Source organism: Mugil cephalus, chromosome 1 (genome assembly GCF_022458985.1).
Source record: "Mugil cephalus isolate CIBA_MC_2020 chromosome 1, CIBA_Mcephalus_1.1, whole genome shotgun sequence".
NCBI lineage: Eukaryota > Metazoa > Chordata > Actinopteri > Mugiliformes > Mugilidae > Mugil > Mugil cephalus.
The window spans coordinates 460,488-474,634 of record NC_061770.1 but is presented as its reverse complement, the minus strand read 5'-3'; the positions used below and the strand labels follow the sequence as shown (position 1 = coordinate 474,634).

The 14,147-nt window shown below is 38.4% G+C and overlaps 1 protein-coding gene across 2 annotated transcripts in view; it reads left to right on the top strand.

Moving 5' to 3' along the window:
* LOC125013276 (plexin-A1-like) overlaps positions 1-14,147 on the top strand; it is a 286,335-nt gene that overhangs the window by 238,184 nt on the left and 34,004 nt on the right. The window contains exons 20-21 of one of the 2 annotated variants that reach the window (XM_047593791.1): positions 1,894-2,128; positions 6,778-6,920. In XM_047593791.1, coding sequence (XP_047449747.1) covers positions 1,894-2,128; positions 6,778-6,920 — 378 coding nt within the window. Of the gene's footprint in view, positions 1-1,893; positions 2,129-6,777; positions 6,927-14,147 lie in introns of both variants that reach the window. The other variant, XM_047593782.1, reaches the window with a different exon arrangement.

Genomic DNA, 14,147 nt, shown 5'->3' with positions numbered 1-14,147 from the left:
GACCCTATATCTCTCTAAATTTCGCACTTCTATCGTACATTTTCTATTGAGAAGTTCTGAATTCAAAGCCGATTATAAAATATATATGCACAAATTTCGAGTGTGCTCTAGGCAAGCTCTCTTGTATTTTTAAAAACAAAAAAACAAAAAACAAAAAAACAAGTCTTAATCTAACTCAGGCTGTGTGGCAACACAGAGAGGGCTAATCTACAAAGTGTTCTCCATTTCCCCAAAATAAACATGTGAAGACTCATTAATATTTAAATCAAATGCCCGTCAGCATTCTGTTTCATGTGGAAACATGTTCCACACATTTGTGAAGTGGATTTTTTAGAGCATTTTCACTAAGAGCAGATGCCAATCAAGACAGTGCCAAGTGTGACACAAAACATAAAAGTTTTGGACTGCAAACCAAAGTAACAAGCTCAAAGACACTAAAATGCTTTTTTCACACCTATAAAGTTGGATACTGCATTCACGTTCCCCTTGGATGGTCACATTCTCAAATTCGTCATTCACCTTTTCATCAGACATCAGTGCATTCATGAAGTTTGGATGCAGAAACGCCATCCATGCTACAAACAAGACATGTTGTTTTTGTTATTTGCTCTGAGCATTTAAACAGGACAAGCATACAGTATTTGCATGGCAACAAAAAAATAAAATAGCCAGGACATATGATTCCTTTCACAGACAAAGTCAATTTAGTTCAGTTTCCTTTGCAAACTGACCATGTCAAGACACTAATCTGGCTCTGTGATCTCACACAAGGCAGTCTAATTGTCTTTACTATTGCAAACTTAATTTATAGATCTTGACTATATTGATATTATTACAATGACTTCTCTCTTTTATTTTATTTTTGATAGTGTTAACACCAAAATGCACTTATAAGAACTGCATAATCACACCTCATTTGAATCGGTTATCAACCCCCCCGGTGGATAGCTTGATTTGATGGATTCCAGTGGTGTGTGTATTTGTTCTACTCTGAGGCTGCGCTTATGTAAATGTAGCCAGAAAAACACATTACATGTGTTTGACTTCCCATAATTAGCACAGCTCCTTGGGGAGGGATTTAAAAGCTGGTGACTTCATTGTTTGAGTATGAGTGTACGTTTGATTGAGCATAATGAGTGTATGTACACGGGTATTAGTGCTTTAACACTGTCTGTGTAAGACTCTTGACATACACAGTGCTCACCTTCTGACTTAAATCACGTTGTGTTAAAGTTGACACAGTCAAAAAAGACACTCTTGATAATCCAAATATTGAACATATATTGCCATATTATCTGCAGATAATACGGCATTAAAACTAAGAAAGTTAACTTGTGAGATCTTCATTATCAAAGCCTTCTGAAGCCGCTCCCCTTGAAGGCAAGAATCGACAACCTACAAGGAATGTTCACAGCACAAGCCTGCCAATGAGTGTGTGCACAGGAGGGATAAAAATGTAATGATCCGTGTTACAGAAATCGGGTCAACCTGCTTCTCTTTCAGCAACTTTTGATCTCCACCACCTCATCTATTCTCAAATCACAACTGCTGGAAAAATGGCCAATCAGCTTGTTTTTTATTTTTCTCCCTCTGTTTCTCTTTTTTGGAAAGTGATGGTAGAAATCGCAGGATTGAAAAGGAGAAAGTAAGGTGGCAAAATTTGATGGCAGAGTCTCAAATAACCTATCTTTGAGCAATGCCCTAAAAACATTGTGCTAATAATCAGCAATTCAGTGTCTGACAGCAGAAGGCTAGTTGTACCAAGCTGCTCTCTGGTGAACCATGTCACCATGTGGAGAAAGCAGTGAAGTTAGAGTAAGTTAGAGAAAGCAGTGTAGTTAGAAAGTCTTTTCTTTGGTGATCATTCAATATCTTGTATGTATGTGTGTCCAGATCCGTGCTGGTGGGTTCGAGTACTCCCCAGGCACTCTGCACATCTACTCTGACAGCCTGCTTACGCTTCCTGCCATCATTGGCATCGGAGGAGGAGGTGGCCTGCTCCTGCTCGTCATCATTGCCGTGCTGATAGCCTACAAGAGGAAATCAAGGGACGCCGACCGCACCCTGAAACGTCTGCAGCTCCAAATGGACAACCTAGAGTCCAGAGTGGCCCTGGAGTGTAAAGAAGGTAGTATGCACAGATTCATCCATAAGTATGTGTCAAATGAAAAATCATTATAAAATGAATTCCATAGGTTATCTTTTGGCGATAAAATATGCTTTTAGTAAGCAGAAGTGATAAAACTGATACACAACAGTTAAACTGTAAAGAGAATTTATTATTTAATATTTATTAAATTAGCTTGGAACCACAAGATAGTATTCAGCTAGTTTTGTTTAAATAAAGTGTCAAATGAAGAGTGTGACATTTTGAGGAATATTCGCTTTTGAAAGTTAGATGAGAAGATTAATGTCACTCTAATGTTTGTACATTAAACATGAAGTAGAAAGAAACAGCTCATCTGCCCCCATCCAAAGATAACAAATCCACCTACATGTAGCTCTAAACTTCACAAATTAAAGCACATTTTTGGTGTAATTAAAAAACACAAGCTGTTTTATAAGGGGCTATGTCTGGAACTATTTCTTCTTCTCTGAGTCGCTGGCTGCCTGGAAACATCACAGTGATCATAAGATATTGTGGTTAATAGGTTAGGTATACACACACGCTAGCAGCTAGCTCAATTAACAACACTACGGCCCCTTGTTTTTAGTCATTATGCTAAACTAAGTAGGTTTTCTTTTCAGCGTCTATATTTTCCACAAGTTAATCTGCAGCGAATATTTGAACAGAATAGACATTTCTGCAGATTTGTTGAATTTCACAGAGCATTTTATCATCAAAAAGTCATCATGGAAGTGTATGTGTGTGTGTGTTGTGTGTGTGTGTGTGTGTGTGTGTGTGTGTGTGTGTGTGTGTGTGTGTGTGTGTGTGTGTGTGTGTGTGTGTGTAAACAGAAGGAACTCACTGTTACATCATGATTGTTACGGAAATGCAAACCAAATGGCGTTTAATTTAGAGGAAAGACACGATGTTTGACCAGTGCTTGTCTGGTGGTGGTGCTGAAAGTGCTGTCTAACATGACCATACATCCAAGTGAAAGCACTTGCTCAACAGCAGGATTGTCAGAAATAGACAACGAGAGTTCTGCTCTTTCCACAAGGGGAAAACAGGCAGGGCTTGACATAAACAAATGTCCATTTTACAAGAAGTAAAGCATGGCTTTATTCCCATCCTCCGAAAGCTCCCCACCCCACCTGCTGCACACCCAGCCAGCCTATGGAGACGAGACGTTGCGTGTGGGCCGGCGTGCATATGGTAGTGGCTTTGTTCTGAAGGTCTTTATTCTCGAGAACCGCATCACACTGTATACTGTCATCCAAACTGGCATATCAGCAATCACTCATTAGAAATGACAGCTGCTGACTGGCAAGTGTCTTTCGTTTGGGGATGCAGCATGTCCTGCATCACAGGATAAATTAAAGTATGAAAAAACAAATTAACTTTCAAACCAATTCATGGACAAAACTTTGTTTATGTGCTTATTTAAGCACATACAACACCCTACTGCTTCACTCTCAGCCTTTGTATGAGTTGAGGCATTTTGTCTGTGTGAGTGCTCGCATCAGAAACACAGAAAAGACCGTCAAGACACAAAATGAAAGCTGCACATAAAATGAAAAGAAGCAGTAGTAACAAATAATGACACCAATTTATATAAAAGTCCTCAATGGAACAGGGAATTTAACCAGTAGTCGTAATTGTATTTCAGAATTGATTCTCCACTTGAGCTCATTTTATTGGAGAAATAAGAATGTAATGATTTTCCCTACCACTTTCTGTCAATTGAACCATCCTGAAATCATTTACTGTTTTATGCTTTTTCTTCTTGCAGCAGGAACATACATTTTTAAATACAATGCGTAAAGTTGGAACAGAGTAACATATTTTTAAATGTCTGATTATTTTACCATGATGTCATCAGTCATAACCTTATGATGCATTTGACAATAAATCATAATATATCAATAATATCTTCTCAGGCAAAAGATAAGTGAAAGCTAATTGCAGTACAGTCTTTGTAGTTACTCTCGTTACCTGGAGTTTAATTGATCTTTATTTCACTGTGGAATTCTTGACTTAAAGTGAGGTGCCATTAAATATTACTTTAACAATGTCATCTTAAAGAATGACATTGTTAAAGTAAAAAAGAAAAAAAAAGAAATTGATTAATGAATGAATGATCAAAAGAGAGAACAGCGGGCGTAGTGGAGACACCTCCCCTCTCTTCTTCTTCACTTGTCACTTTGCCTTTCTTTTCTATTCTATTCTGCATCACGTGCCCGGCTTTTTTTTTTTCTCAATCCTTCGAATCTCTTCACTTCTGTACCTCCTTCCTTTCCCCCCTTCTCTCCTTCATCTTCGCTGCTTCCCCTCCTCTCCATCTCTCTTGTGGACCAAACAGTCCAATAACAGCTGGGGGAAATTATGCATGAAAACTCATCCGTCACTCTCTTAATAATTATCTACTCATGCAATTAATTGACTTTCCTTACCAGGAACTTTATTTTCTGTCTCCTGGTTCTGCTTTTCTCTCCCATGAACTTCAATACTGCCTTTCCTCATTGTTTTTTGATATTTTGTTTTGACAGGCAAAGATTGAAATTGTCAGGGTTAAGCCACAGAGGAAGAAATTCAGTTTGCCAGATATATGTCAGATAAATGTGTGTTTTTTATGTCTTGGATCCTTGGATTTAGGTGTGCCTGGAGCTTTATTAGTTAGACTCCAGAATTGTAGAGAAATCACAATAATATGTCCGTCAGTAAAAGTAACTAAATAGCTGTTTCTGGGTCACTTATTCTGATTTAATGTCCATCTATCCTTGCTATGTCCCCATATCTTTGTCTTGTCTGCATTGGTCCTCTTTTATTACCTCTGTGGGCCTCTTTCTTCATCATTGCTGACCTTTATTTCTCTGCCTTACTGTCTAGCTCCTTTTATAAGATGCAGACATTCTACCTGAAATTATGCACTGTTTGCTCTGTCTGTCTAAATTGCCTTTCCTTCTTCCTTTCTCTAGCTGGCTCCTTGTCTGATCCAAATACCTTGTGGATAGGGCTGTTGTACACTTATAGCGTGCACATCCATCTTTGCTTAGATTTTATCAAAATGGGACTTTTCATAAAAATTATAATATTTTGTATTTCAGATATGTTTGCTTGTCCTCATAGCTCTCAAATGTCACAACTTGTTGCAAGTATCATGTTTATTTTTTTTAAGCTAAATGTGTCAAAATTTAAATGTGGGGAAATTGCCTATTGTTTCAAAAACGTGTCAAAAAATGTCCCAGAAAAAAAAAAAGCTGGTGCTAGTCAGTCACAATAAACAATATCTAACCATTACATGGTATCACTTAGTTTTGTGAACTTTCTCATCATCCATGTTATGGTACATCAAAAAACAAAGGTGAAGCGAAAGCATCTGTACAAATTGAGGTTGCGTTTCTTGAAGACATTTTGTCATTTATCCAAGAAGCTTCTTAAGTTCCAGTGACTGTTAGGATGAAACTATTTGTGGACGACTGTTAAGAGTTGCAATCAACTTATAATAGTGTGTTAACATCTGTCCCCTAAAAGCTTCACCCCATTTACACCTTGAGATTGGAATCTCTGGTCATTAATGTATCATTAAATTACTCTTCACTGGGGAGAGAAAACTGGATCAAACTGATTGCTCCAATTATATGCATTTGTTCATTACAGTACCACATGCCCACAGAAGTTCTAACCAAAACCCCAACTCCATCAGTCCTTTAAAACTGAAAAGCTACTTCGATGAGAGGTAAAATATCAAAAAACCCAACAAGTCCAGTTGCCCTTGGTTTAGCTTTGTTTTTTGAATAACCCTATTGACCCTTTGTTAAGCTTTGATTATTTGGATAAGCCAATTGAACTAGAAAGCTCAATGTAGGGCCCTTGCCATCCTGATCTTGGGTAGTGCCCCTTACTCCCAGCACTGTAAGTGGAGCTGAGGCAGTCAGGAAACCTATGCAAACACCTAGAAACCCATTCACTCGATGGCAACGCCCTTACTTATGTGTTCTTAAACCTTAGCACGCACTGTATTAAAATGCTGCAAAAGCTTGGACATTTTAAAATGGAAGTCTGTTGGAAATTACCTGCTTTCAGGACCAGCTTCAAGTGGCCAACCTACAAACTGCAGTATTTAATACTTCCACATCAGCTTCATTTTTCACTTAGTTATGGCCCTTTTTCTGAATGTTAATAGATCCACAAAAATGAATTTGTCTTTCGGTATAATGTCACCAATTGCTTTTGGATCTCTAGGACTAGCTTTAAACTCACTTGCCACTTCATTAGGTACACCTAATTGTTTGTTAACACAAATAGCTAATCAGCCACATGGCTGCAATTCAATGCATTTAGGCATGTAGAGGTGGGATGCTATCATGTCAAAATGGACCAAAACTTGTTGAAAGTATGCCATCAAGAATTAAGGCAGTTCTGAAGGCAAAAGGGGATCCAATCTTTTACTAGCAAGGTGTACCTAATAAAGTGGTCGGTGAGTGTAGTTAGATTAGCTATTGCTTTCAGTGGTCTCTAAGCAGGGCAAAAACACGACAGAAATATCAATGCAGAATAGTATGAGGTTCAGTAACTGAGCTGATGCTACTAAATATCATTCATATTCAGTTGTATTTATTTGTAATTACTGACCCTTCATCAGCCATCACCTCCTGTTCATCTGTCTGTAGCTTTCGCAGAACTTCAGACAGACATCCATGAGCTAACCCAGGAGCTGGATGGATCTGGCATTCCCTTCCTGGACTACCGCACTTATGCAATGAGGGTCCTGTTCCCTGGGATTGAGGACCACCCTGTGCTCAAGGAGATGGAGGTACGGGTCAGTACACCACTTGAACAAAACTTGAAACTGAAACAAACTATCAATAAATAATTGCCTGCAACAGAACAAAAATGTAGGAGGCTAACTAACACCAAATTCTACCATTACTATACTATACTTCAGCAAGATGTTTTGTTCAGAGGAGTATGTCCTAGAAATTTTGTGAAAGGTGTACTAGCAACTCATAATGTAATTATAGCTCATAATGTGATAAATGTAATACATTTTCATAATATAATAATGTAAGACAATGAGCGCATAACATAACAACTTTGCGCATAATGTAATGATGCGATAACTTATTGAATTATCAACCTTACTGGTGTCGCTGGTAATGTAATAACAGCTCATAATGTAGCAATGGCTAATATTGTGAGAAAAGTGTTGCATTATCATAATTTTTAGCTTCGTCATTCCTGCAGGGGTAGAAAGAAATGTTTTGTCTCTCTGTCAGCAGGATCACAGAATTCCTGCAAAATGTAGTGGAGTAATGGCCAACTTAGATGCCATAAACCAATACATGAGTAAAAAGTGTAATTAGTCAAAATTGCACACACTGACAACAAAAATGCACTAGAGGAAGAGGTATGTGTTTGACTATGATTTGTGCATAGGTGGTGCAACAGTAACCAACTGAAAAGCTGGCAGGAGAAGAGGGTAAATTAGGGAAGGAGGGGGACTGCAGTTCATTTAGTGTAGAAGAGCATTTTCTTTGTTAACTGTTGCTACAATAAATGCAGGACGCAATAATAACTGAACACTATTTCCTTCTATAACACAAGAAGAAGACCTTCAAGTTCCTGTTATTTTATTGTTGGTCTTAATGCCAATTTAATAAAGACTTTTCAACACTTTTTTCATACTACGTAAATTAAATACATGATAGCAGCATGTCAGTCTTGTGCGTAAACACAGTCTTTGGGACACCCAAGTAAAAACATAAATCCAAATAAATTTAACTAAACCATATGCATAAATAATACATGAGCATAAATTATAGCTGCCAACAAAAATCAAGTCCAGGGGGCGTCATTTGTGAATGACTCTGTCCAGTGGCGGCTGGTGGTGAAATTTGGTGGGTGGACTAACAAATGCATAATACTGATTAAATAGTTAACACGGCAGCAAGAGAAACATCACCTACAATACACACAGTTACATCAATTGCAGGTACACTATATTTTTTTGTGCTCTACATCAATGGTTCTTCTCATCTGGCCTGGGTTCAGTACCATCACGCCTGTAAGCTGTGACTCCAAATCAAACAAAATTTTCAATTTATTGAATTAAAAGGTTGTGCAGTTTGTACCTGAGATATTAGAATATAATATCATGGTATGAAAACACAAAAAAACAAATGTAATGATAAACTGACATTGATAGAGGGGGATCTATTCCCTTTTAAACTCAATTAGCTGTATTTGAATTAAAACCAGAACACTTCAGCAAGTAAGTAACTTCAGCCTTTTTTAACAGACTTAACAGAAATTTCAGACAGCAAATAAAAAAAAAAAAAAAATAGAAGAAAAAAAAAGAACAAAAAACTAAATTATGCAGCTTTAGGTGAGAATCCTCACTTATGGAATCTATGGCAACCAATACTGCACTATGAAAAAAAAAACAAAAAAAAAAAACAATTTTCATATCCTTACTAGATGTGTTTTTGCACTAATCAGGATTTGAACCATAACCACCCATGTGGTAGCCAGTGTCACTGACCACTGTAACATCTAACCAGCATTTTTCTGATGTTATTTGCACTCCAAAAAGCAGACATGGACAACAGAAGAGCGAATGCTTGACTACATTTGCTGTTAGTCAGTCTTTTCTTTCAAACCAAGAAACACAAAAGTATGATTTTGTCGTTTCTCCATTTGTGTTATTTGAATGTCATTTGGCCGATGTGATTCCAAATGTCATCATTCGTCTGATTTCATAGGATAAACAGAAACCATATTCTCTTGATGCGGATGGGACATGGTGATAAGTATTGCATGGAATTGACTGAAAAGAAATGTTAAGAGATGGCGCAAAGAGATGTAAAAAGTGAGTGTATTGGAAAAAATGAGGAAAGATGATTAGAGCAGAGAGGGAAATATGATTCTGGGTTGTACTGTTGCTTGTACTGTGCGTCACTGTTAAGTTACTAACTGAATCAACTAGGCAGCACAGCTGAATCGAGCAAGTAAAGACATTTTCCCACTAAGACCAAGTGAATTTATAATATGTCAACATAAACTACTCTGTTCCAAAGCTCAGGAACAGGGAGCCAAGTTTGTAATCAGCAGTATCATTAAGATGTAGAATCTAGTGCCACTCCATTGATTTTGATTGGAGTACTGACTTTTTGGAGTCACGCAATAATTTGATTGACCTTTTTACAGCTTAATTTAATCGCTCTAAACCAGAAAGTGGATTTATATTCTTAGAAGAAAAAAAGCTCTGGGTGGACGGTCGCTTCTCTGCACGCACACTGCATCTCGGGTGGCTGAATGTATATATTAGGATGTAGTGAATGAGGCGATAGTCCTTTAATATTTATGATGTAGTACAATCATATGATATATGAGTAAATTACAGCAACGAGGTGTGGGGCCAGACCGACAACCCCCAGCAATGTAGCCCGAGGGCCCAGTCGGATGCCCATATTTAGCACAGTTAGCATACGCCTAGCAGAGTTAGCTTACGGTTAGCACAGTTAGCCTGTGTGTGACAAAGTAATGTGCACTTGCGCACGCATATATGTGTGTGTCCTCTTTGTGTGTGTGTATCTGTAACTGTAATAACTGAAGCTACCTTACGTCGCGAAAAATTTATATTTCGGAAAGAAAAGTAAAAGCACACTGATCCCGATCGAATCGCACATTGTGATATATAACTTAAGGGACGAAAAAAGGAAGGAAGAGGAAAAATAAGAAGAAACGCGTGGGATAACAATAGGGGCTCGGGGCGAAGACTGGAGGCTGGGGCGTTGCCCCGTAGCCCCTAATAATAATGCTGTACATACACTATATAGATATAATATATAGATATAGGCGTTAATATTGATATATAGATATAGACACAAACATATATACACACACACACACACACACACACACCTATATACATACACACACACATAGATGCATACACATAGATAAAACAGTCATTATCATTTTAACCTCCATCACCTGTGTCATAACAGTTAAAAGAGAGATGGAATAAGCAGATAAGAAAGTGTTAGGTAGTTATTATGTATTTAAGTAGTTAAGTATTTATAGGTTTGCAGAACTGAGGGTGTATGGGAATGTTGAGTATCTGTTTGTTAAACATGTGTCCGTAAGTACACGTGGGCAGGCAGAGGGAGTCAAGGTCAGTGCATAAATTAGGAGTCAATGTTATTAAGAAATGGATTCCAAATGTCACTGAAGTCGTTGGTTTGTTTTTTTGATTAAGACAGATGGCTTTTCCATTGATATGTATCTGTAAGTAGAATCTTCCAAAGTGGGATGTTGACTGTGTTCCTTAATTTCCAGTTCATGAGGATAGTCTTTTTGGCGATGGTTAGGGCTATGGAGAGGATTCTATTGGATGTGTTGTTTAGACTGGTATTTGATGTGTCACCTAGTAAGTAGAGTTGAGGCAGTAATGGGATGTGGCAGCCCAAAATAGAAGAAAGACTGTGATGTCAGTCAGATAAATGTGTGTTTTTTATGTCTTGGATCCTTGGATTAAGGTGTGCCTGGAGCTTTATTAGTTAGACTCCAGAACTGTAGAGAATGTGCAGTCCCATGTGGCGTGCATATACTGTAGGTGTCTATAGTGTTTTGTGTGCAGTGTGGACAGATATTAGACTTCGTGAAACCCATTTTAAACATCTTTTCCCCTGTGTAGTGTACTCAGTGAATAGCCTTATTTTGTATGAGTTGGATATTTGTGCTGTTTGATGCAGAGAGTGTGTTTTTACAGATTTGTGTCCAGAAGTCGGGAATCTGAAGGTTTTGTTCCCATGTTATTGAAGGGATGGTTATGGTTGTGTCAGATGTGGAAATAATCTTATATATTTTCAATAACGAACGAACTTTATTAAATAACGTCATAATTGGGTCTGAGTAAAAAAGTATTTTATTGAGTTTAAGTTGATTCCGCATTATATTTATAAAGGTTTAAACATGTCATCATCTCAACTCATCTTCTACTACCGCTTATCCTCATTAAGCGCGTGGGGGTTGCTGGCGCCTATTCTAGCTGTCATTGGGCAAGAGGCAGGGTACACCCAGGACAGGTCGCCAGTCTATCACAGGGCTAATATTCAGACAAACAACAAATTTAGAATCACCAATTAGCCTAGTGAGCATGTCAGAGAGAACATGCAAACTCCACCCAGAAAGGGCCAAGCTGGACTCAAACCCAGACCTTCTGGAATCCAAGATAAGCGATGACCTGATGATGCAGCAGCAGTGGTATAGCAAATACCTGGACAACATATAGTGGATATGCAGTCCAAGATTTTCTCTACATGTTGGTCAATTGGTTTTCAGTCCGACTAGCATCTTGAAAAGTGAGAATGTAGTTGGAGTTAAAAGACTTTTGAGCAAATAGTTCACACCCAGTTAACAGCTTCTTGGCTCATCTGTTTTGTTCTCTCCATCAACTGATTACTGACATGTGACAAAGCAACAAATATAAATACTGGATGCTTTGCACACCCCTAGTGTGTGCCAAAGTAATGACGCAAAAAACAGCACTGTTAAAATAATCTACTACGCCCCAGATAATGTCGAGTTGCACAAAACTGAGATTGAATCTCGAGACGCATTTGGAGACACATGTTAATGCCAGGTCTGAACATGCGTATCGTGTATCTAAAGCTGTCTACTTCTTATATTCTCAAAATGTTATGTAACCCCATCTTTATCTTGTATCTGTATCATCATCAGATTCTAAACGTGTGCTTTAGTCAGATGTATGTATTTATGATAGAAGTTTGTTTATCTTGTTTGTACTGGTCTTCTTTTCTCTGTCTTTTCTGTTTCTACTCGGCTGGCCTTCAGCAGATGCGTCTCTCCTTATGAGCTGGGTTCTGCTCAAGGTTTCTTCCTATTAAAAGGGAGTTTTTCTTTGCCACTGTCGCCTTCAGGCTTGCTCTGGAGGTTTTCAGGCCAGATTTTGTAAAGTGTCTTGAGACGATTTGTATTATTATTGACACTATATTAATGAAATTGAATTGAATTAGTCACTTGTGATTGGATAGCCCTGATCAGATCTTAATGTACAGTGTGAACAGGCCCAAAATGAATCAAACTAAACAGGTGGAGGTAGCACCCCTATATCTGGTGTATCTAAAGATAAAATTGCTGCACACAGTTGATTTGTAAATTAATATTATCACTTTGATTATTGTCACAACTTGACATATCAAAAAAGTGCCAATCTTAATATATATTACAGCACTTTTGATGTGTCACCACCACCCAGAGGTGTTGTGTAGGTTGATGTTTCTCTTTATTTAACCGAAGTTTTTTTCTTTGAACAGTCATGTCTGATAAGATGTTTTTATCATTAGACATTATTAAATCTATTTCAGGAAACCAAATCAGCATCAGTAGTCTGAACATAACTTTTGGGACAACAGTAATAATGCAATTGGTGGATAATGCAAATGGATGAAAATTTGCAATTTAGAAAATGATACACATTTTCTCAATTCTGAGAAATGGCAGCACAAAAATTTCCATCTTTAACTGGACAGTTGTTTTTTTTCAGTGAATCTAGTTTCAGCAGTTTGTTTCCACATGTCTTTGTTCTTGCCTGCATCAGGGGATGTTTGATATCTAAAGTCAAAAGTTGATCCATTATCCATAGTTTATTATGGCACATCAGAGGAGAAGAAGAATATTCTTTACAGTGGCACAAACGGAAATGGATAGAGAAAGAGAGACCGAGAGATGGATATGCCGTGTGTGTGTGTGTGTGTGTGTGTGTGTGTGTGTGTGTGTGTGTGTGTGTGTGTGTGTGTGTGTGTGTGTGTGTGTGTGTGTGTGTGTGTGTGTGTGTGTGTGTGTGTGTGTGTGTGTGTGTGTGTGTGTGTGAGAGAGAGAGAGTGAGAGAGAGACTCACAAAGACAAAGAGGTGGACAAATTAAAATGAAAGCCCAATGATGTGAAACAGTCAACAATAACTGAGAGAGCGAGAGAGAGAATTAGAGCAATGAGGAAGATGGAGCAGGTGAGTCATAGAGAGGCATCCTTAGGGGGTTTAGTGTGTTGTTGATAAGTAGCGATCAGTTGTAGCGGGGTTCTTCTTTGCAAAAATATGGCGTCGACAACAAGCTATGATTTTGGGTGTTTTATTTCACCGATACCATGAGAAAAAACACAAAATTACAAAACTATTTACAAAAATTTATTACAAAATGAGTGGCTGTTGGACTGCTGACATAGGTGCTTCTTTCGTCATGCACAGCTTGCATGTGGGCCTGACACAAAATGGGCCTTACACAAAAATAGTAATTAACTACAACAGAAAAGTTTCCTACCCATAGAAACAACAAAAAAGACATTTAACCACAAACACAGATTCAAAAATTTTCAAGATATATTTTCACCCTAATATAAGTTCTCAGATCCTTGTGAATACTGAGAAATACCTTTTATTAACACAAACAATATTGAGTTGCACCCGGTGACCCTTTTCCCGTCAAGTGCCCTTTAAAACTGCAGGGAGCAGATACACCCCTTTTTGCCCGACTGTGCCCGGCAGGGGAGCGGGGAGGACTCGGCGTCTGCGGTAACTGTGTAAAATGTATGAACAGGTGTGTAGAACGGTGAGTGTGAACCCTGACCAAACTACAGGAACTGGAGGGAGTTGGTGATTATAAGGATAATGGTGACTGATGTAGTGGACCAGGATGGGATGCGGAGTATGTGGCGTGTCTATGTGAGTGAGTGTGCTGCCCTCACTCAGTGACGGAACTGTTCTGTCACACAGGTGCCAGCGAGTGGAACAAGCAGGGTGCACCTCTGTCACTAATGCTTACATATAGGCACACACACAATCCTTCCATGCCCCAGTGCTTCCCCTCTCCTCATACTCTTCTCCATCTCTTCCTTTCTCCTCTATTTGACAGAAGGGTCTCTGTCAAGCTGGGCTGCTTTAGGCAAGTCTGAGTAGACGTTATTCCATGAAAAGACAAAAAAAGTTCCTACTGAGTGTGGGTTGTTGAGGTATTAATGG